We start from the raw sequence: 25,907 nt of genomic DNA on the forward strand, positions 1-25,907 counted from the left end.
ACATTTGCATGCAAAACAGTGCAAAGATAAACGCGTTTGCTGTCTGTGTTAAAGGCACAGTTCAAAAAAACCGCTAGCTGATGCTAAGAGCTATAAAATATAAACTTGTGAAAGGTATAATAAATAATCTGATGGGTGTTTTGAGCTGAAACTTTACAGACACATTCTGGAGACACAAAAGACTTACTGTATATTATATCTGGAAAAAGGGGTAACCTAGGTGCCCTTAAAATAAATAAAGTAAATATTGAAAATGCAAACTGCTATTCTAATAGTCTCCGATATTAACCAGGAAGATCACAACAACCATTTCATCCTCAATGATATCATATTGCATACCACAGAGGGTTAAACAGCTGACAGTCAAAATAACAACAAACCATAACAGACATGAATGTGTATGTAAATCAGACGTATCACTGTCACATGGTCCAGCGATCAAGACAGTCCGATGTAAGCTGAGTTCAGTGACACAATAAAACTGTCAGAATCAATAAACCCCCAGAGCATCAACGTTCACCACATCTCATGCGAAATGAATAACCTGCAGCCTTATTTCAGATGAATCAGTCGTGTCTATCACTCTGCTTTCTCATACACAACAATGTTGAAAAGCAGAAAAAAACAGCATTTCTCACTCACAGCACAAAAACATCAGAAAACATCATAGAGCAAAGTTCCCCAAGAGAGAATCAATGCATCCGGTGGATCTCAGTGACTAATGTGTTTGGGGTGGGTGTGTGTGTATGTGTGCGGCTGATGCAATTTAGTGTATGATGAGGGGCCTTAAATGGGCCTGTCTGAGTGTGGACATCCTCTCGATGGCTTGCATCCGTCCCACCAAAGACAGTATGGAGCCACTGGAGTCGCTGGGACACTCTAATGAGCCCCCTAGAGAAAGGTGCGGTCGCACAGTGGAAGAAGATGACCATGCTAACTTGCTCTTGTGTAAACAGATATCGAATCACTCTGTCGTGGGTTTCCAGTTTGGCATTTGAGTTACAGCTTTCAGGTGTGAGGTGGCATGTCGGCAATAACAAAATAATGTAGGCACAAACATGCACTAAAAAACTAAGATCCACAACTCACTCTGGCAAACAGTAATATCATTCTATACTAAAAGCACTTCTGCTGGCGGCAAATCTCCAGCGAGACAAATAAATCACAGTATCTCGTCTTCCATCTGGGCAACAGCAGAGTCATTAAAGCTGATGTGGCACAGCAGACTTACTCAGAGTTTAAATCTCACTCCCTAGTTTAGTAGTACTGAGAATCTGTCATTTCTGGGGCTGTCAGAAATCTAGTGTGCCGAAATAAAAACAAATGGGTAAATCACTGTACGCTGTAAATGTTGTCACATTTTTTAAAGTCTGCATAAACTATAGATAGATGGCTAGAGCAAAAAGAAAACTGGACAAGCACCCATAAAAAAAAATATATATACATATATATATATATATATATATATACATATATATATATATATATATATATATATATATATATATATATATATATATATATATATATATATATATATATATATATAAACGGTCAAAAGTTTGGGGTCAGTTATTTTTTCATGTTATTTTAAAGAAAATAATTGTTGAACATGATTGTTAAATCATCATTGATTGTTAAACATGTATTAAAATTTAAAATAACTGCTTTTTTATTGTATGTAGTTTCAAATGAAATTATTATTCCAGTCATTACTGCTTTTATTACTATTACCATTGATAATAATAATAATAATTAATTGTGATTTCTGAGGGATCATGAGACTGAAGTAAAACATCATTGGAATATATTATTAATATAATAATATATTATTAAATTAAATAATAAACTACTTTTGAACTGTTATTTTATAGTGCAATAACATTTCACAATTTGTACACTGGACATCTGATTGGCCACCCTGGGTGGCATCCCCAAAATTTTATTTCCTGCTGGCAGTTTCGGATGCTGATTGACATTTCATTTGTCTAAAAGAGACTTTTGAATTTTGCTCAAGCTATTTTCAAATCAGTGATGAGCCGAAGACTAGAGCATGGGTTCAAGTAAGACGAATAATAATTCATCACAACATAATATTTGTAATACATTTTATAGTTTATTATAAGGTTTGTTTGCTAAGGAACGTTTATCCGCTGTGTAAGTTAACGAGGCACCGACGACATCAGTTAACTTAATGAGATTAGAGAGATCAATTCGCTCTTTAGACACTTAACTTCATGTTTCATTACATGCACATTCCATGTATGCAGGGGCGGACGAACGTTAGCCATCTGACAGACTGGGCAGTTTGCCGCTGAACCGACATAGGCTACTTTTTGGGCCGGGCTGATCATATTCTCTGTGTGAGTGTGCAACGTCAGTGTGTCAAAATAGTTGAGAGTCACGCCTGATTCACGCGCACTTATAGAGAGCAGAAGCAGCGTGCAGGAGTTTGCCTTTTGAGTCTGCAGTGCACCTTTTTATTTTTACTTTTAACCCGCAAAAGGGCCGTGGCAACTTGCTTCCATGCTGTTTCCTTAACTAGCAACTCTTAATTTACAAATTATTTAGGTCCTAAAGAACTGTATGTTTCTCAAGCTCTATGAGGAGTGTCATTCATGTCTTTGCACTGCACTTGGTCAGAAGACAATCGCCTCTGATTATTATGACATTTTGTTTTTGATCGTCAGCCTAATGCAGGTGTATATAGTTACAATAATATTTATACAATATGGTTAAAATATTTATTCACGATGAACCTAGTGTGCAACTTAAGCAAAACTAATACAATTTTCTACATTTAGTTTTATAGTTCGGGACCGAACATATATTCATTCATTCATTCATTCATTTTCCTTTCGGCTTAGTCCCTGGGTCGCCACAGCGGAATGAACCGCCAACTTATCCAGCATATGTTTTACGCAACGGATGCCCTTCCAGCTACAACCCATCTCTGGGAAACATCCATACACACTTATTCACACTCATACACTATGGACAATTTAGCCTACCCAATTCACCTATACCTACAGTATATCTTTGGACTGTGGGGAAAACCGGAGCACCCGGAGGAAACCCACGCGAACACAGGGAGAACATGCAAACTCCACACAGAAATGCCAACTGACCGAGCTGAGGCTACCTACTGCGCCACTGTGTTGCCCCAAACGTATATTTGTTGCATTTTTTAAATTAAGTTATTTGATTGACTATATACAATCTTTAATCTATGTTTGAGTTTCACCGTTGAGTTAGACATTTGTAAGGGTCTCTGACACATTGCTTTTATTATTTAACTTTATTTTTTTTTATTTTTTTTTTTTATAATTATTTTTTAGGGGTTTTCACCTTTATTTGGACAGGACAGTAGAGAGAATTGACAGGAAAGTGTGGGGAGCAGAGAGAGGGGAAGGATCAGCATAGGACCACGAGGCGGGAATCGAACCCGGGTCGCCGCGAACACCGGAGTGCATGTGTCGGTGCACTTTTCCACTACGCCATTGGCACCGACTGTTTAACTTTATTTTGATAATCAACATTAACAGTGTGCATCAGCAGGGAGTTTTTGTTATGTTCTTTATTTAATAAAGGCTCCCTCAAAACACACAGGCACACACAAGATGGACTTCCAGTGTGGATTATAATTTTATTATAATAATAAATTAAATTTTTTTAAGTTTATAATTTGTCAACTCTCATTATTTCCTATGGCTTTTGTGCTTTTATAGAATAGGAGTTGGTAAACATATTCAAGGCCGTACACACATGGGTAGCATTTTGATTGTAGTGAGCCGCTCTGTCCCAAAATGCCAGGGCTGATTTTTTTCTTGTCCCAGTCCAGCCCTGCATGTATTCAAATTATTGTATTTATATTAAGATGCAATAAAGTGTATTATTGCATTTTGTATTATATGTTGGTAATGAAATAGATTTGGGTTTTCTAAATACTTTCATTGTGTTTGTGTGTGTGTGCATCTTTGTATTTGAGTACAGTGTGTTTGTGTGTGTGTTTGTGTGTGTGTGTGTGTGTGCGTGCATGCGTGTGGACACTCTGAAATAGCAGTGGCCACCCCCTGGCCACCCCATGTAAAAATTGTAGCTCTTCCACTGTTTGTACTGTATTTTTGATGAGATAAATGCAGTCTAGGTGAGCTAGGATAAGCTTATTTTAAAACATTTAAAAATCGTACTAACCCCAAACTTTTAACCGGTAGTGTATATCTAAAATATTCTGCATTAACTTAAATGAATGAATAAATGTAGAATCACGAGGTCTCTGCTAAAAGCATTTCCATTTCTCAATTTTTATGCAGAATTGAGATTTCATCAGCTTTGAATTTTTTATGCTTTTTTGTTGTTGAATGGATTAAATAGATTCTGCGTTAATTATGTTCAATGGCAGAAATTAATGCATTACTCTTGTCAGCCTTCTAGATATATTTTTTTAAAAGAAAAGCTTTTATTCAGCAATTAATGCAATAAATTGTACAAAAGAATTGAATATATCATCGTGTCTAAGAAATATTGGGGAGAACAATAATAACAATGATAACATTTTTAACAATGATAATAAGAAACGTTTCTTCAGCAACGAATGAGCATGCATATTAAAATGATTTCTGAAGGATCATGTGACACTGAAGACAGTCAAACTACTGCATCTTTCATTCGAAGTACATTTTTATATTACATTGAAATAAAATATGGTTTCTGATTTTTTACTTATTTTATTCAATTTGCCTTAAAGCAAAGAATCGAACACCCTAAGAACACCCTTTTTCTCAAAGTAGTATTTTTACATTTTCATGTCATGAAACCACAAGTTTCTGCTTATGCTCTATGACATTTTTATGTATTTCTAATGTGAGTTTGATATCATATTGCATGACATTTGGCCATACTGTAAGCACCGGTAGAGAGTTTACCTTATTATTGAAAATAAAACAACTAGCAATCGCATAGCTTTACGTTATGTATTTATCCAACCCAGGCTCATTCTGAAAACATACCACTATATAAATTTCTGGAGAGTGCCAAATACATCCCAGGAGCTATGTTTTATTGCAGTTTTTGTTTTCGCAAATCTGCCAGAAGTCACTGTGTACGCTTTTTGAGATCTCAAATTACTTTCACGAGTGCCATTCGTGCCTGCTGTTCTTACGTAAATACACCAGAGGCCGCTGTCGACTCACTGACTGTCTGACTGATCGGTCGACTGACCCACCCTCCTCCTTACCTAAACCCAACCAATAGTGTTTTCAAAAGCACTGATTGACCAACCCGCCGACTTCCCTAAACCCAGACAGTTTTAAAAAGCAATCGAGAAAAACGTTTTCAGATTTTACCACATTCTCACCTTGTTATTTACTTGTTTATTTTATTTTTTTGTTTCTGTTTTTGTATTACCCGCTTTCTGGAACCGTTCTTCACCACACTCGAATTCCGTCGTAGTAGTCAACTGCATCCACACGTCCACACGAAGTTAAGTTGTCAGCTGGTAAGCGCAAAAATGAACGGCGTCATACCACCTCATATCGTTCGTTTTAAAGACGAAATGCAGCCATACAAACCTCTGGCTACATAATTTGCAATCTTCAGAAATGTATCTAGGCCTACGTTTTCAGAATGAGCCTATGTTGTTTTTATTATAGTTAATAATTCAAATTCTCACAGTGCAAACAAATTTTAAAAATGCACTGCAATTTCTTAAAACACAACAGAAATGTTCCTAGGGGACCCAAAAACATTATTTTTAACATTGCTTATATTTTTAACATAAATTATATTTAACATGATAATTTAAAAACTATTTGCATGTGTTGTGAGAAATTGCAGCTCATTTTTTAAATTTGTTTGTGTTGTCAGAAGTGCATTTCCTTAATTCGATTGTATTGTGAAAATTTGCAACAAGGTTTGTCAAACTGTTTAAAAAGATCTTTTCTTAGTTGCTGTTTTTTTTTGTAATTGCATGTGCTTTCTTGAATAGTTGTGCATTGTTCTCTCGGCCATCTTAGGTTGCCTTTTGTGAAATGGCAATACAGACTAATGTTACCTGTGCATATGGAAATATATATGCTCTGGTGCAGGTGCAGAATTTTTATTCTCATTTCAGTCGACTGCTGTCTGTTTGGTGTGTTCACATGCAGCTTTTTGGTCCAGATGGAACCAGATGCAGTTGGCTAGAGCAGTGTTTCCCAACCCTGTTCCTGGAGGCACACTAACAGTACATATTTCGGTGTTTCTCTTATCTGACCCATTAACTTTAGGTTTTGGAGCCTCTTCTGATGTTCTGATGAGTTGATTCAGGTGTGTTTGATTAGGGAAAGGTTGAAAATGTGGACTGTTGGTGTGCCTTGTCAGGGTTGAGAAACACTGGGCTAGAGGAGACAACACAAGTCATTTTTTGTCGCCGCTTGTTTTTTGCCATTAGCTTGGTGTGTCTCAGACTTTAGAAAATTCTTTCAAAAATATTTGATATGTTTGTGCACCATAACTTTATAAAAGCAATGTATTTAAAGGATACTTGGCTTTGTAAAAGTCAGTTGACAGTAACAAAAGGCAAAGAGGACTCAGTGTTAACTTTATTAGGCCTCTGACTTATGGCTCACATTATAGCACTCATTGTTTTTCTTACAGACAAGGATCTAGGAGATCAAATATATCTGTCAGTCTGCCACACAGAGGCTCATTACAGAAAGAAATACGCCTCTCTCAGTCTGTGGGACTTGTTCGGCTGGCTAATTTATGGACTAGTGTGTTCTGTAAGTTGTCTTTCTTGCGCACAGGCTCATCATGAGAATAGCTGAAATGATCTCTGCTTCACAAGTCATAGATCAGGCATCTGTTTTCTCCTTTCATCACAGATGAAAGCTCACATAACAATGGCTTTGGGTGGCATCAGCAGCCAAAGATCACCCTGCTGGAAAAAAAACAGGTCACGGCAGACTCAGGTGCTTTAAGATGGTTTTTGGAACATAATAGCTGTTTGGTTTCTTTCAAGGAGAACTCACACACATACACACACCCACAGATGCATTTTGGTCAAAATCAAATCTGACTGAGACAATGGAGACACAATGTTGTTTATCATTACCATTTAAATCTGTCTCTTTTGTCCACTAACAAGGGAGGTCGATGGGTGGGTGTCAGGTCTATGTTGGCTTTTTCTAAATGTTCTTTTTAGTATTTTGGAAAAAGCTTATATAATTAACAAATTTTACACTCTATAAAAACTAAATATGATGTACTCCTTTTTTGGCGAACATCTTTACAGTATGAGCAAATATTAAAGCAGTGAAATCAATTAAATATACTTTATGAATTGAGTATTATAGCATATTCTAGAATAATTTCTTAAACTAATATAGGATATTATTCTGTCATGTATTTCTGATTCTCTATTTATACAGTTTTATGTGTAAATTATTGGTACAGTATATATTGGTCATTCTCAAAATATATAAGACTCCTTTACCACCAATATTTAGTGCCATCCACTAGTAACTTGATTGAAGAAGATGCAGCTTAATACTAAGTATAAACAGGGCCCTATTTTCGACTAACCCGCACAGTATACATATTTTTATGAGTGCTTAGCATACAGCATACTTGTATACAAGAGATCAACACATGCACAAGAAAGACTCATCCGTGTCCTGCACATGAGTGACGCACTCTTTCCTCTGCATATGCACCAGACTCCTTCTATAGGCACCATATACTATAGCTATGCTCCACACTGGTGACTATGGTTGACAAACAACATGTAGGACACACTCTCCCCTCTCCGTATGAACCAGACACTTTCTAATAAGCACTTTTATGTTTCTGGAAAAAACATGCGAAATAAAAAGCACACACCGGATGGGATGTTCGGCACCTTTCCACAATGTGCCATGCAGCGCCATGCATTTTAGACTTCTAATAAAAGATTTCTATCAGGGTACCATATTTCTGCCGGACCACAGAGCGGCATCTGAATAGTTTCATATTAAATATCATGTGAATGTTAGGTGTGCATTATTTCCAACTGTCATGTTGTCATGTCATCTTGTGTGCGACCTCCTTTAGTGTGCTTCACGCAGGTCGGTGGGCTTGACAAACCACATGTAGATGACACACACTTTCCTCTCCATATAAACCAGACACCTTTTTATAAGCACGTCATAATACTTGGAAAACATTTTGCAATTCTGAGTGTGCTCTACACAGGTGACACAGGAGATCTCTGTGTTAACTGCTTATCAGTTTTAATTTGAGGGTATTTACATCAAAATCAGTTGAACACTGTAGGAGTTACAACATTTTGCATAAGTGCCTCCAACTTGTTAAGGGACCAAAAGTAATGGGACAATCAGCTGTTCCATGGCCAAGTGTATGTTATTCTCTCATTATCCCAATTACAATGAGCAGATAAAAGGTCCAGAGTTCATTTCAAGTGTGCTATTTGCAATTGGAATCTGTTACTGTCAACTCTTAAGATGAGATCAAAAGAGATGTCACTAATGAGCCTGATAGAGGCAATGCACACGTTCTACTTCTCTCCATAATGTACAAGCATGAAAACATGTTTCAGTCCCCTCAACACATCGTTAGCATGGATATTAGTTGTGTTTGCTGTTTTCAGTGGGTTGTACTTGTACTTACTGTCCATCTACTCTCTTTCTTTTATGATTCTAACAGCTCACTTTATCATCAACACCTTAGTGAACAAAATAAGTAGTGAATAACTCGATTGATCAATTGGATCAAATCACATATGCCACCAAACCAATTAATCTCAAATAAATCCCTCAATTTATTAGAATTTCCAGCTTGAAAGTCACTTACTGGGCACTCTGTTGATGGCTCGCAGGGGCCTGAGCACTCGCACAGTCCGGATGGCTGACAGGCTGGCGTTATGACCGTCCAGTGAATACTCCATCATCCTGAAGCAGAGCAGAGGAAACACACCACAGGAATCAAACACTAAAGACCAATCTCTATAACCTTTCATTTTGTCAATCTTACCTAAGGGTAATGAAAGAAACGTGGTTTTAAAAGAGAGGTCTTGATGCGTTCATCAATTGTGTGTCATTTAAAAGGTCAATTTAAACAACTAGGGAGATGTTTTTTTTAAATGGTAAATGAATCAGAGCGCTGGGAAATCTATTTCCCATCTGATGGCCTGTAAATGGAGTGGCGGGTCTCTCTTGACTAGCTTTGCTGTGGTGATAATGGCTGAATGGATGAGTGACAAGTGAGAAAAGAGACAGGATTCCTCACCCTGCCATGACAATGAAGAAGTCCAGGCGGTTCCACGTGTCGCCAAGATAACCATTTATTCCAAAAATCCCTAGGGCGATCATTTTGATGACCATCTCCACAGCGAAGAAGGCGAAGATGCAGTCATCAAACGCCTGCGGAAAAAGATCACATTCATTTGTATTATGTAGCAGGACAGACATCTTATGTAATGTAAGAGGCAGAACATGAGATCACGGGGACCGCAGTTGTATTTCAATATTTTCGTGTTCAAGTACTGCATATCCTAGATATATTCCTTTCATTAGGCATTCACTTTCATTTATTTAGAGCTCTCTAAAAAACTACTAATTTGTTATCAAAACTTTTGCATAATTTTTCACAAAGTACTGAGTTTCATTTCATCAAAAGTACAAAATTTCATTCCCTCACCAATTTTTTTTTGTTTCTCTCACAAAAATATTGTGTCCTGCCAAGAGTTCTCAAATACTAACATATTTGCATTCTTTTTCATTCATTCATTAATTTTCCTTCGGCTTAATCTCTATTTCAAAGACCACCAACTGCCAACTATTCCAGCATATGTTTTATGTAGCAGATGCCCTACCAGCCGCAACCCAGTACTGGGAAAGTAAAGCTCACAAAACTTTTGCATTCTCAAGCAAATACTGTATTCACTCACAAATTTTAGTTTTAAATATTTAACACATTAAAAAATAAATAAATAATGCAATTAACGTAGTTGCAGTTTTTTTATTTACCTGTTGTGGCCAATGTGTGTTCAACATGCAAAGAAATATGGGTAAAACCAAGAAAGGACTTTTAGATGGAAAGTTTCAGTATAAAACGACGTCATTGCGTCACCAGGGTATCTACGTTTCTTAGAGTTTCATGTAATTTCAGGTGGTTCATTTTTAATTTATCGACTTTAACTACAGTTTGGCAGTTTCACTTTCATTCAGCAACATGTTGTTCATGCCCCTGTAACAAAATGAGCTATTGGATGAGAATATGATGTGTAAGGACTGGTTGAAGAGTGTTGTTTTAATGGAATTTCATACCGAACGCCAAGTGGAAAGAAAAAACGCATTTCATGACGCGGGTGTCTGTGGTCCTTTAAGGTAATCAAAAATCGCTGTTTACATGGCAGACTCTTAATCAGAATATTTTCCTAATCATAATAAAATCTAAGTACTGGTGTCCTTGTAGTCAACGAAAGTGCCAGATGATGTCACAAGCTGTCAAGACAGTGCATCCCTCTGCCTTTAAGTTGATTCCATGTTGGATCAAGGGGGTGGGGCCAAGTAGGAGCGCTCACTCTGATCCCCCGAGCTCTGAAAGAGTTGTGGAGAATTCCAAAGTGAATCTAAACCAACGATTGCAATTGGCTTAAAATTAGCAAGGAAAATTCGCCACATGCATCAACCAGCAGAACTTGGGCATTAAAAAAATTATAATAATAAAAAAAGTTGATTCCATGTGCCCTCAAATGATTCATAAAGTTTGACATATTCCCTTTACACGCAACGTTTGCAAAGCATCTGCTTCATTTTGCCATGTCAGAATCCTTGCTTGTAAAATATAGGCATATTTTAGAACACTTAGTTTAAGCAAATTTAATGCCCGCCACCACGCGTGTTGATGAATCTGAAGAGAGTCGCTTGCTGCATTCACTGTACTGCAAGTGTTGCCTTCGTGCGTGCACTGCAGGTCTGTTGTTTACATGAAGAAATCTGTATTACAAGTTAAACAAAAATTCTAGTAAACAATTGTATTTTAAATTTAAATAGTTTCCTTGTCTCAAGTTTACATTAATTTACATTTTACATTTGAATAGCCAAAATTACAAGTTTCAGTCTTTTAATAGCTATTAATCGTGATTAATTGCGAAAAAAATGTGCGATTAATTAGTTTTAATTAAATTAACTTATTTTAATCAATTGACTGCACTACTTTTTATGTGTTTTTATAACCTTTTATACAAAGGTTTTATGAGGGAATTATAAGCACTAGTCACGGGTCATATTTCTCCCATCTTATTTTTGTCCTATCACTTTGTTCTTTTATGAGTTCTATGCAAATTCCTGTTCCTGTTGTTGGAAGAAAAAAAACTGAGATAAATATGTTTAGTGTATGCATTTGAGTCTGAGGATACTTTTAGTGGTTTACAGCAGAAGAGTATTAATTTCCCCCAATGACGTTGCAAAGAAAAAAATCTATTTAATGCTCAACAAATATTGCATTGCATCCAAAAAAATATTGTGTTCTTGATTAAACATTTAATTTTTACTCAAAACATTTGGTATAATAGTTGAACAGTTTACCACTTAGCCAGAACAGCTATTTAAAATGTTCTTTTTTTGAAAGAAAAAAGTACCCCCCTGAGACACTTCCACAGATAAATGTAGCATTTTAAAAGGAATTTAAAACACTAACATTCACTCATAACACGACAACATTTCTTTACAAATGCTTTAAAATACTGTTTGTCCACCCACAAAAATACTCTTTTCCATCACAAAAAAATGTGAGTGAGAACAAAGTTTCTTGGGGGAATACAAAAGTTTTATGAGTGGACACAAAGTTGTTTTTTTTACTATCACTGCGTCTTTTTAGGGAGCACAGATTCCCATTCCTGTTGCTGGAAAAATGTAAATCAGAGGCAAAGAACTTCTGAACATGTATAAATCGGGCACCATTTAAGTGGTTTACAGGGAGAGAGTGAGAAGATCAGCTATGATTCATGTAGTGTATTATTTTCAGCTCTGGCCTCAGTCGACCTGATCTCCTAAATCCTGTTCGTGCTGATGTCAGGCTCTTTTGGACACAGAATTTTCCCACAGTAGTACCATATATACTGTACAACCCGGTTTGTCGGCTTTGGTGGGACTGTGGGGAGAATTATAGAGAATTACAAAATTACACAAGAAAAATGCCTCAGTTTATGATATCTGGCAAAGGTTCCAGTGACCCCTAAACCTGTGCGTGCCACAAAACATGGGCTAAACGCCAACTCTGTTGTGGGACAGTCCTAAAAACAGAGATTCGAGATTGGTGAAGTCTGTCCCAAAAAGTATATAGATATTTGATCCATATAGTTATTTTTTTATTGGGATACTATTAATGTTTTTATGTAAATTAAATTAAATTAAATTAAATTAAATTAAATTAAATTAAATTAAATTAAATTAAATTAAATTAAATTAAATTAAATTAAATTAAATTAAATTACACAGAAAGCATATTAATTCCAACTACATTATGTAAATGTAAATACAACTTAAAAAATGAGTGAAATAATATTTAATCATCATTCAGCATTCATAACAGTTAAAAATTAAACTTATTCTCTACTTATGAAAATATATATATATATATATATATAAGAGAATTGTCAAAAATGGTCATGCGAAATTGTATTTGTAAGGATACAAATGTATTGCTTATAAGCAAAGAATAGAGATTTAAAATGACAATTAATTCGTATATTTGGGCAGTTTATTTCGTACAAAATTTGGATTGTTATCCAAGCTGACATTGGTGTTTTCTGATAATAATGTTAATAATGTAATAACACTATTAATATTTTGTATGCTTAAATAAACATTCTAATTAAAAACATAAAGCTGTTTTGTTGCTTGTTAAAAACTTGATTTAGTTTTTAAACCTTATTTTTTTGTTATTTTAGTACAAATCCATCTATGTCATGCAGTTAAACAACATGCAGTGAGAACAGCAGCTTGAGCTTATAATCACCCTGAAACTACAACATCTTCAAATCCATTTGGTTTGATGTTAATTAACTCCAATTAACTCCAAATGCTTTAAGGGAATACCCTATTTCAGAACAAATGTTTGAAGCTCTTCTTTCATAATGTAATGGAGAATGGCTTACCTGCAGGACGATACACCACTCAGACTGGCACTTGAGGTCCTCACATGGCTGATACATGCCCAGAGTCACACAGTTCAGCAGAATCACCAGCATGCTTACATGCTCGAACCATGTGCACAAGAGTCAAGGAAATATACATTTATACACAGTACACATCACAGAGATCATACATTCAGTTTGGTGTACAGTTTTTCAACTGCCTTTAGTCTAATACACATAAATGTGTCTCCATGGAGCATAAAGTTACATAGACAGTAAACACAAGTATTGATTTTGTTGATCCCTTAATTAGAGCAAATGAGTTTAACAAAACAGAGCAAACAAATATGGATTTGCAAAAAGAAATTGAAGGACATTAGTGCAAAATGGTCCTTCCTTCCTTCTGACTGATTTTTAATTAAACTACCAAAGCATGATTAAGAAGGCAAAGCCTATTATTTACAGTTTAACTAAATGAAGGTCCTTTTTTTCCTCATTTCATTTTAATTGTATGATTCCTTAAAGTCAAAGCACAAATATAGCGGTGAAACTAAAATCAGATGAAAATAAAGTAATATTGGTTAAAGTTCTGGAAGTCTAACCACATACACAAATGAAATTAATTATTTTAGGACAGGACATTTACTGGAAAAATTATAATTAAAATTATAATTGCTTATATGTTTAGAAACAAATATTACAAACTAATGAGTGCCATCTAGAATTGTCTTTCTACAATGAGCATTTTTTGCAGCCTCTTAAGTTTATGTTCAGTTATTTCATGTTAAAAGTGATGAAAATAACCTATTCTTTCCCATAAAAGTGAAATTACTGAATTAAATAGCTTAGAGGTTTTTGACACATTTTAAATAGGAAGCTATACAATATTTTATTTGTGCATATACATTAGATTAGTCAGTACTGAAGCTAAATCTGGAGCTTATCTAACAAAATAACTTACGATAATGGTCCAAAGACTAGTTCACACAAATGTATATGTTATAGAAAAATATTAAATACAAATTTTAAAAAGAGGAAAAATCAAGAAAAGCAAAAAAAAAAAAAAAATTATTGAAATTTTGTAGGTTGTAATTTATTTGCAATACTTTGCTTGAATTTAATTGTATCATCTTTCAATTTCTAAATATGTTTAGTGACTAAAATAGTATTTTAATAAATATATATGTTTAATGAATCTGTTTTGTTTAAATGCACCAAATACATTGCCTATATTCACTGAGAAATGGAGAAAAATATTCATTTTCAAAATGGGCTGTACTCAATTATGCTGAGCACTGTATATATATATATACACACACACACACACACACACACACACACACATATATATATATATATATATATATATATATATATATATATATATATATATATATATATATATAGATATATATATATATATATATATATATATATATATATATATTAAGGTATATGGTCATAATTTATTTGAAAAAATTAAGATTACATTGAATGTGAAATGTTTGTACGTGAAGTATGTATATACTGTAGTAGGGTGGTCAAAATGTATAATTTAAAATTTTGAAATATTTATTTAAGATTTTTTTTGTAAAAAGGTTTTTTCAGTCAAAAACATTTATTTAAAATAAATACCTTTTGTAACATTATAAAACAACTGTGCATGTCTGTAGTGTCACTTTTGCTCAATTTATACATTTTTACTGAACTATTCATTAAAGGGTCATGAACCCCCGCTTTTTAAGTCTACCTCGGAATTTTTTCAAAAAATGCTTCATGATGGGCGTGGAGCACTGTGAGCAGAACGAGGAGTGGGTATGGCCGATAGAGCAGGGGATACAGAATTGCTTTTGTCAGTTGTCTCACCAGCTCAATATAAAAAAAAAGTTGGTAAAACAGTTGGTAATTTAATGCTGATACGTAATTTCAAATAATATATAACCACAATTTGTTATATCATTATAAAGATAATCATGTTAATATAAACTCTATAAATGAGGAGGACTTCTTTCCTCCTGAATCCTTTGGTCTGAATGCAGACACAGTGGAGCAGTGCAGCAGGTCTCTTGCTCTATCTATTTCAACCTTTAGGCCTGCCAGTAATCTGTATGATTTTAAACATTTTAAACACAGCAGCACAGCGGCGTGTCTGAATGGTAACAAACTCAACTGATAAAAGACTGCCATTTTCCAATCCTCGTACAGCTCTCCATACATAAATGCTTTCTGCACACAAACAGGTTGGCTGTATCGGCGGCCCTGGCAGCATCACAGAAAAAGCCATGCAACAAACCCCATGGATCATACAGAAACAAACACATTTAAGCCTTAACGGCTAAATACTGCATGCCGTGCACTGTCTCACAGTTTGGTAGGTTTGTGGTCTGTCCATATTAGTCTGTCATTGGAAAGCACATACAGAAACCGACAAATCATCACTCCTCTAGCAGATGCGTGCTACGTCACCAATTTTGATCCTGCCCCAATAATGATTTTCAACCCAGAAGATGAAATTAGCGGACAAAAGCTCCAAATGATCCATTTCCCCCCCACAATTAAAGCTAAAAGGTGCTAACGTTGTCTTAAATGACGCTCAACACACACAAATCTGTTAAAATCTCAAAATAGTACTCCAGGGTGTCTTGAACCTTTAAGTATAAAGTCTTAATTTCTTAATCTCACTTCAAACTTCGGAATGGTAGTGCATAAAGGCCTAGTTTTAAGGAAGGTGCACTAAAACTTTTCCATCATTTTATAACCAGTGAAAGACTAATGCATATGCCATCAATAAACTATACAGCCATTGCAGGCACATCAAGGATCCAAGTAGGCATAAAATGTTCTTCTCACTGCCGATGTGCTGAAATATTTAGTGAGTACAACAGGAACAGGGTTATGTCTGTTTCAGCTGCATGGCTATTGGTTGCACTGCTGTCTGAGATGTCAGATGGCATAAGATCTGCCAGCGACGAGGCCTGAACAAGCTGCTGTTACCAACCATGACCTATCAGCACCTCCGCTGGCACTGTCCGCAACACTGAACATCACCACCAACGTATCCGTCATACCCAGCGGCCGTCACACATCTGCGGGCACCCCGAATCACCACCAACAACACCCATGGGGGCCCTTATGGACAGCAGACCATCTCTGATCACCCGGCTCTGCTCACCCCCTATCTTTAAAACATCTGAGCTTAAACCCTCCAAGGGCACAATCAGCTTTCTCAGGGCTGAAAATGACAGCCTTGTTTCATCTGACTCATGTTTTATGCAGGTCTGCTCATCCAAATGGGGCAAATGATGGGCACTTGCTATGCTACACACAAATGAGAAATTTGAATAGTGCTCATTTCCATAAGCCATCACAGAGCCTGGGATTGTGGCCGTCCAAATGTTGTGTTCCCTCACTGACTTATCAGGTGCCTGCGATGAACCCTGAGGATTTCCAAGTCACTTTGTGTCTGTCGGAGATTCACAAACGGCAAAAAAAGGTGTAAAGGAGAGAAAAAAAGACCCTTTTGAAGTAGTGTTAAGGATTTCTATTCAGCTGGTACACAATGGAGGAAATTAGGGTTGGACATGATTTCCCCAGATAGAGAGTGGCTACCCAGTGGAATACTTTGATTGGTGTTTTTTTAGATGCCAGAGCAGAGATCACGCCTCAATCGTGCTTCGATGGTCCAAAATCCCATGTCTTTTTTTTTTTACTTGGATTGTTTTGCTCACCAGGGAGAAGTAGGGAAATGGACTGGACTTTAATAAGTCATGCCAGAGGTGAAGAGATCTGATGGACACTGAGGGCAACTCGTGGTGGACGATAAACTGCGATTCTCAATCTCGATCTACAGTCTGAGCGACTTAAATTGATAATCTGTCACTTCATAAATAATAGGCTATTCTCATGAAATGAACTGGCCAGTTCTCCTGTTCTGCCTTCTGTCCATCCCCTTAAAAGGTAAATGGAAACGCATTAGAACTAAAATAAGATTTTTCCAACCACCAGTCGAGCCAGTTTATGAGAGAAGGCAAATGTCATGGAAAGCCAACCATTGTGAAGATTGTTTTTGTTTTCTTTCCTCTACTGGAAATTCCACTGTTCTTTTCTCTTTTCTACTATGTTATTGAAAACTCCCCCAATTTTTGTTTAACAGAATCTTTTCAGCACACTAACCATTATAGTTTGAATAACTAATTTCTAATAACTGATTTATTTTAACTTTGCCATGATGACAGTAAATAATATTTGACTAGATATTTTTCAAGACACTTCTATACAGCTTAAAGTGACATTTAAAGGCTTAACTAGGTTAACTAGGCAGGTTAGGGTAATTAGGCAAGTTATTGTATGAGGATGGTTTGTTCTGTAGACTATCGAAAAAATATAGCTTAAAGGGGCTAATAATTTTGACCTTAAAATATTTTTTTAAATATTAAACACTGCTTTTATTCTAGCCGAAATAAAACAAATAAGACTCTCTCCAGAAGAAAACAATTGGGAAATATTTAAAAAAGAAAAAATTCAAAGGGTGGCTAAAAATTCTGACTTCAACTGTACATACTGAGATGTAAATTTGAGATTAGTGTAATTAAACTTGCTCATAGACATTTACTGAACTGGACAATTAAAGGCACAAAACAATTATGATTTTTTTGGAGTTCTTAACATTATAGAACTACAGGAGGCATTTTGACTGTTTTAAAATTTGGTAAATTGGTAACTTTGTTAAAACAAAATCCATATAACTATAGTATTCTGACTTTTCCTAAATGTGGGTATATGTCCTTCTATTTTAATAAATTACAAAAAAATACATTGAATGGCCAAAACAATCAAAATGACTGCATGCCTTTTAGCATTTGTTATTATTTCCAATGACTTTGAATATGCAAATATTATTTTGAATGTGTTAAAAATAACAGATTTTTTACCATATTTTACATTATAATTAATATATTATTATTATTATTATTATTATTATTATTATTATTATTATTATTATTATTATTATTATTGTTATTTTTATTTTAACTTTCTTTTTTTAATCAAACAATTTAGAATAAAGTGAATGAAGGTTTCCAGGATACTATGAAGCAAATAAAAAAAATGTCAGCACTGATGATTGTATAAATCATTATTAGTGATTTTGAACCAATAATAATTGGTCATAATTGATTAGCAAATTATCATATTTTCATAATTTCTGAAGAATCATGTGACACTTAAGACTGGAGTGACGATAGAAAGAAAATTCAGCTTTGAATCACAGGAATAAATTAAATTTGTTATTATTTAGAATTAAATCTACATTTACAATAAAATCTACATTCAGTAAGAAAACAATTGTTTAAAACTGTAATAATATTTCAGAATTTTGTAGGTGCCAATAGTCTAGTGATTATGTGCGCCGACATATAGCACCATAGTGATCCTGGTGACCTGAGTTCGATTCCAAGGCCCTTTGCCGACCCTTCCCTTCACGTTGCTCCCAATACTCTCCTGTCTGTAACCTCCACTATCCTATCCAAATTAAAGGTGAAAATCCCTTAAAAATAATTAAAAAAATTTATAACAATAATAAAAAAAATATCTATATATATTATATTATAATATTATAATATATTTGGTGTTCGGAAAACAGTTTTTGTTATGAATATGACTTAACAGCAGGGATTCTTTTGTACAGAAAGTTTGAAAATAGAGTGCTTATTTGACATTTAATCTATTGTAAAATGATGAATGTCTGTACTGGCACATTTAATTAATATATTGAATCCTTGCATAATGTATTAAAGCATCCATTTCTTAAAAAAGGATTTCTACATAGAGTCAAACAGTGTTAGGAATAGGGACAAAATTATATTAATAAGCATCTGACTTAGTAAGCAGGATGAGTTATCAATCTTTCTGCTACATTTTTCCTCAAGAGAAATGCTATAAAATTAAATGTTTAATTGCTCAAAATTAATTTCAGCAATTGAGTTAATATTGCTGTAAATGACTTTACATGACTTCTCCTGCTCACGTCTAGAAGCCTGATTTAATTCTGAGTGAGTTTGATTCATTCACTGATAATCGTTCGCCTTGTTTAAGATTTGATGCATTATTCACTGCCATACACAAACACTTCACTGCGCAATCTGAATTTTGAGAGCAAGAACTGCTTCCTTTTCAAAATGGGATTTTATTTTTACCATCAACAGATCCAGTATGTCATCATATTTTCAAAAGCTACGGGTATTAGGGCAGCATGAACGCCTACTAGCGACCAACAATACAGCGCTTTGGTGACCTGTAGCAATAAAAATGCTTTCAGTCTGAACTTGGCATTACAGTCTTTTTATTCGTTCTCTCCACAGCAACAAATCCTCATCTGAGTGTTGCTTTTTACTCAAATCCTCAAGTTTATTGTTTTCAGATAGCTATTAATGGTGCTTCCAGCAGTAATTTACTGAGCTTTTTGCAACATCACAGAAAAGTTGCACCACTTTGATGCCTAGATGGAGCATTGTTTGTGCAAGAGATTTGTCTGTCCTTGAAGAACTCATCCTGCCAACTAAGTGGGACACAGCCACGGCAGACTGGCTTCTTTATCACACTCTCTTGTGAACATCTGCCATATGGCTGTGTTGCAAAATGTGCCTGTGTGTGTTAGAACAAACCTTCGGCATCTCTTTTCTGTGGAAGCCGCAGCTCCTGCCCCGATTGAAACCCACTAACATGCAAATGCATGACTCACTGGAAAACTATCGAGTTTGGAAATCACACTCTGAAGCTTAAATCCCTGTTATTCTAGCAGTTGGCATCACATGGCTGAATAAATAAGGCATTTAGTTGGCAATTAAAGCCATAGTAATAAGACATAATTAACAGAGGTGTTCATTTACACATTCTAGGTGCTAATGTGGGTTTTTGGCACCACTGTTCAGATGATCAGCAGCAGTTCCTTTTTTCACTCCTTTTTTGATCGTGGCTGATGTTAAAACAGAATGACAGTTTAATAAAAATGTCGTTTTTAAAAGCTGGTGTATTTCTTTTTCTTTCTTTCTTTTTTAACCATTAAAGGTCCCGTGAAGTCCTTTGAAATGTGCATTTTTTATTTGATGTTTGAGGTATTCTCAACTGAAATATGAAGTGAGAGTGGGACATAAGCCCCTTTCACACATACAGACCTTTCCGGAAAATTACAGAAAGGGATCATGTGTCAACTGGTCTTTTTGAAAATACCGGTAAATTTTCCAAAAAGAGAAGTTGTAACATTACCGGTAATTTGCCGGAATGCTGCTTTGTATGAACGCAATAGGAAAATTGCTGAAAAGAGCGCGTTCACATTTAGGAAACGCTGACATGAGACGTCTACTCTACATTTGCATCCGCACTGTTTATGAAAATAAAAACCTCTGAATATATTTTTCAGAAACATTTAGCTGCTAGATGTTAGTCAGATAACGTTTCAATGTTCTATCTTAATGCAAACTGTGTAAAAAATATAGATAAAACACTTATGATAAACCGCTGTTTGTTTACCTTCAAGTTCTGCTTCAGTTGTTTGATGTGTGTGCATGTGAAGAAGTGCTTCGTTGAGCACCAGCATACACACATATTATGTACATCTCGACATGCTAACGTGTTGTTTTCATCGAGGTTGTTCACAATACTTATCCATCCACAGAATTTGTAATGTAGTCAAATGTGTAAACATTTAGCTGCGGTTCACGCTTCTGCCTTTGAATGTATCTGGGACAAAAGCAGCTGCATGAATGCTAAAGCTTTAAATAAAAGTGAAACCATCAACAAAAGCCTGACTACTTTTATGCTTACAAATACAAGCGCTGCTGTTTAGAGCTCATTTCTGGTTAATGAAGTCAGAATTTACCAGTATCTTAGAATGGATGTGTGAAAGGTCTTTTGCCTGTGTGAACAGTGCTTTTTTGAATTCACCGGTAAAGTCATTCTGGAAATTTTTCGGCTATTTACCAGTATCACTGTGTGAAAGTGGCTATAGAGTAGCTCCTCCCCTTAAAAAAAAACAGTCAATATTGTTTAGTTTTATCACAGCTCTGCCAATGAGAGCACATCAAATGAAAAGCAAATGAGAAGCATCTTGAAGGGGGTGGGGCATGTCAGATACTAGAGAGCATTTGATTGGTCAAGATTTGATGAGAAGTATGAGGTGACCTGAAAAAAAAAAAAAAAACGCTGATCCATTTAGACAGAAGTGACAAACTAGCTTTAGATGTTTATATCAGTTTTACATCTTCTAAATGTGAATGTTGACACTTTTTTGGAGCACAATAGCTTATAGAGTAACTAACATACTCAAACTAACATCTACATTTTTTTATTTAATTTCATGGCAGCTTCAAATGTAATTTTTTGAATTGATTCACAAAAATGATAGCTCTATGAACTTTTCCACAGATTACATCACTGCTCTCTCACCCGCTTTGAGTGTTATCACTCGATTGAATGGGCGTTATCAGTGGTTATCAGCTGATAGATATGGGCCAGTAGGGGCCTTCTGCGCTTACAGGTAGGCTCAGAAGGCTGTTATCATCCATCCACATGGTTAATCAGCTATACTAATAGAGAAGACTCCAGATCCAGATCTGGTTTTACATTACTGTGAGGGTTGGGTTTATGGTTGGGGTAGGGGTAGACGTTAATTAAATACAATTAATGGGAAATTTAATAAATAATATGAATAATTCTTGTTAACTTGCGTGATCTACAGCTAATTAAGCATGTGAATGGATGATAACAGCCTTCTGAGCCTACCAGCAGGTGCAGAAGTCCCCGACTGGCCCATATCTATCAGTTGATAACCACTGATAATGCCCATTCAATTGAGTTATAACATTCAAATCAGCTGGCACTGGTAACAATAGGTGACAACGAGTAATAGAATTTGGGCACAGTATTAGGTCCAAAATTAGTAAAGAAAGAGTAAAGAAATTCTAAAAATGTATGAATTAAAGAAAACATTTGTAGCAGCACATTTCCATAACAACAGACACAATCTACCAATGCAATCTGCAGTGCAAATTGAAAACTATTTGGCATTACAAATGAATGAACATGAGTCTTTCTGTTCTCACACTCTCTGCTCTTCTTCCTACAGCAACTACCACAACATGTCAAGAACAAGTGAACCATTTTTTTTAGAAATTAAATAATGATGCAAATACAAGTAAGTTTACTGCAAACTTCAGAAAATCCCATTGCATGATTCATGTTCTCTCCCTTGAATAATTGTGCATCTAAAAGTGCAATCCTTACAAATGCATATGCAATACGATCAGCTGCAGGCAGCACATAACTGTCCACCAAAACCTTCTTATGTGTGTGTCAATATGAATTCAATCCAATCCGTGCATACTTATGCTATAAACCTGTCCCCAATTAGTCTAACCTCATCATGCCTTCCCACTACATCCACCCACCACAGTTTTTTTTTTTTGGTTGAACTTCCTAACGTTTTCAAATGACATTGGAAAACACAGCATAAGCATTATCATGGTGCAATCAAATCCCGGATTTCCTATAGCTTAAGCAAATCAGCATATAACCACTTTATGAGGATTATCTCAAGATCTGCGCATTGTTTTATGCTGTGTTTGGGCTCGTTTTATTTGAGAACACCTGCCGTTTCTAGCAGTTCAAATATACATGCGTGTCTTTATGTAAATTTCATGGAAATTCTGGCAGCTATTCTTAACGTTAAAGGAGAGTTTATAGTGGTGCAAGCTGTTAGCAAATCTGACCCTTAATGTATGTTATATACTAGTGTTTTAGTAGGGATGCACAATATATTGGTGACATGTTGGTATGAATAATGAATGCTTAATGTTACTGTTATCAGTCTGATAAGGAAATTATGTTTTAATGGCAAGATTTGAGTTTTTCCACAATAAATATGAAGCCATAATAATTCTAATTTATGTCCATGTGTTTGGTTAAATTTTTAAAATAAAATGAGTTGTTGCTGTATTTGTTTCCCTTCTGTTAGTAATAATCAGGCTCAGAAAAATGTGCTGTATATCAAGACTTATATTTATCTGCATTTGTAATGTTTATCGGTTTCCAAACATAGAAATCAGAATTTCCTAATTGTTGCATTTTACATGTTCATGGTAGTAGCTCCCTTTCATCTGATGATAAAAGGCACCGAATGAGTGATTGGCAGCTAATATTGACCAATCCATCCACATTTCTCTTCTCCAAATGTGCTACGTTTGCCAACTTGTTTCTATGTAAAGATGCAATTGTTGGATAACTCAAGTATTTTTCAGTGCTTCAAGTTTTTAAGATGTTGCGTCAAGTTAGATATTTTCAACTTTTTCATGCAGCACCGATCTGTCAGTTCTAATGCAGTGGGCCAATCAGAAGAACTTCAAGGCGGGGCAAGCATTACAGGCTTTCGTTCTTTGAAGCAGCCTGGCATGACAACTGTTTTAAGGCCCAATTCCAATTGAAACAGAGTTGAAGGCGAAGGGCTTTAAATTTACCCTTAAGAAATGGCACACCACGACAGCACCTGCACACGTCATCATATGTCATTGCGGTCTCTTGCTTCATATAAGATTAACGATCGTGACTGCTTTTGTTATTCCAGTTGTCTTGTTTTTTTGTTTTTATTTCCAGGAAATCTCTGAAGGCATATGTTATCATGATGATATAATGCGGCAATAGGTGGATTTACACTGGCCATATTCATCTATGTAAACACACAAAAAACAACATTAACATTATAGCAGACACTAAAAAGGTCATTCCCAGGCACTAGACTTTTCTGGCAGGGTATTCGAGTGTCATTGAGTGTCAGAATGTTGTGGAACTGCTATACAGGAGTTATTATTATGGATTATAGATAGCGAAATTTGGCGGTTTTTATATAAGCGGGTTTTTTTAAAGCATGGCGGTTAAAACACGAACGCAGTTATGAATGTAATAAAACATGTGCTTGTTTGTTGTAAAAATTCATATTAATGACTAAAAATACTAATTTGTGGATCTCCTTACTTCCGGGTGCAGCTATGTTGCCGTTGTGGCTGGAGTATTCTGAGAAATTCCACTTAGCCCTACACCTTCAAGCTAAAGAGAACTGGGACACCCCTGCCCCTTCACGTGAAAGCGCAAACAAGGGGTAGGGGTAAGGGGAAGGGCAAAGACTTGGGATTGGGCCTAAGCCATTCCTGAGCACTTTCTAAATCTGCACGGTGAACACTGCAGTGAGAACCTGTCATTTATGCACTCACAAAAATGCTCCCAAATATATTTCGAGGTCGAGGTTAAAAACAAATCGACAAATAAGCATCAAAATAAAAAAAACTAGTTAAATACAAACCCGGGCTCTTCGGAAATACATGCTTCAGCCTACATTTTAGCGAAATGTAAAATACATCGCTTCGGGTATGCTTCATTGAACGTTTCAGATGGCAAATCCACTAGAGGGCACTGTCTACATTTTTGCTAATCTGAAATATATTACTAAGGATACATGTCCTTCTTGAACACTAACTTATTATGACAGGACAGTATGTGGACAGGAGGCAAAGTTAGAGAGAGATAAGGAATTGAATCAGGAAAAGTCTGCAAGCCAAGACTTGAACTCTGGCGCTCGAAGCAAAATGGCTATAAATCGATGCACAGCCTATGGATATAAATGGCTATATATCGATGGAGGCTATTGGCAGAGACAATCGAGGACACTGTCTACATTTTTGCGAATCTAAAATATATTACGAAAGGCTGGTTTATACTTCTGCGTCGAGCAATCGGCATGCACTATTGCGCATGCCTTGCTCGAAGTCGTGCATTATACTTATGCATGCTGTTTGTGTTACTCTGTAATAACACTTCCGAAACGCTACCTGGCAGCGGGATTTTGTACATCTGTGTCAAGTTTCTTTATGGGCGTTTCGTTTTTTTCTGAACGTTAACTTAACATCAAGTAACTAAAACTCGCTTATTCTGAGGCAGGAACCAGTGGACCTGCAACAACTTTAATCATAAGGTAAACAAAAAACAAAACTTTCCAACTGGAGCTCCTTCACAGGAATCGACACTTGTAAACACTCACTCCAACGGGTTTGCAAAAAATTACTTTTTGAGAGGTGCACATCAGCGTCGCTGTCAGCCATGTTGAGGGACCATATGCATGCATTTGATGCAGAAGTATAAATCAGCCCTAAGGGTATGTGATGTTTCAGACACATTTCCTTTCAGCACACAGTAGGCAAAGTTAGAGAGAGATAAGGGATTACATCAGGAAAGGTCTGCGAGCCGAGACATATATGTCAATGCATGGCCCATGAGGCCGTTGGCACAGACAAATGTAAGACTTTGCGGTTTCTCAAAAATGTAGGCTGAAGCATATATTTCAAACATGCCTGTGTTGCTACATACACCCATTTACAGCCAAAACACCTCAAATAAAAAGATGTTTCAAAATACATAGTGGAGAGTAACCAACATGATGTCTTTTTTATTAATACAAATATCCTGTTATGTTACAGCTTGATGTGCGATTTCTTTTTTCTCGGAAACCCTTCACAATGACAAATGGACTGTTTCTGAGAACTGGGGTCACCTTTGCTTGGCAGAATCATGACGATTTAAAAAAAAGGCTCTTAGAAAGAGAAGCTGGAAGTCTCACTACTCACTGTCACCGCTAACAATTGGATTATTTGCTTGTTGCTAGCTTAGGAGAAGAGGATTAATGAAGCTATCACAATGATTAAGCCAAGAGGACCATCACAGCCTGACACGGAGGCTAATGGACCCGACT

General features: G+C 35.8%; 1 protein-coding gene across 3 annotated transcripts in view; it reads right to left on the minus strand.

The window, feature by feature from the left end:
* cacna1ha (calcium channel, voltage-dependent, T type, alpha 1H subunit a) overlaps positions 1–13,246 on the minus strand; it is a 114,035-nt gene extending 100,789 nt beyond the window's left edge. For 2 of the 3 annotated variants that reach the window (XM_056453998.1, XM_056453997.1), the window contains exons 1-3: positions 13,139–13,246; positions 9,265–9,398; positions 8,830–8,927 (exon numbers count right to left, since the gene is read on the minus strand). In XM_056453998.1, coding sequence (XP_056309973.1) covers positions 8,830–8,927; positions 9,265–9,398; positions 13,139–13,231 — 325 coding nt within the window. In that variant the 5' untranslated portion in view covers positions 13,232–13,246. The remainder of the gene's footprint in view (positions 1–8,829; positions 8,928–9,264; positions 9,399–13,138) is intronic. The other variant, XM_056453996.1, reaches the window with a different exon arrangement.
* Positions 13,247–25,907: the final 12,661 nt, after the last annotated feature.

Source organism: Danio aesculapii, chromosome 3 (assembly GCF_903798145.1).
Source record: "Danio aesculapii chromosome 3, fDanAes4.1, whole genome shotgun sequence".
Classification (NCBI taxonomy): Eukaryota; Metazoa; Chordata; class Actinopteri; order Cypriniformes; family Danionidae; genus Danio; species Danio aesculapii.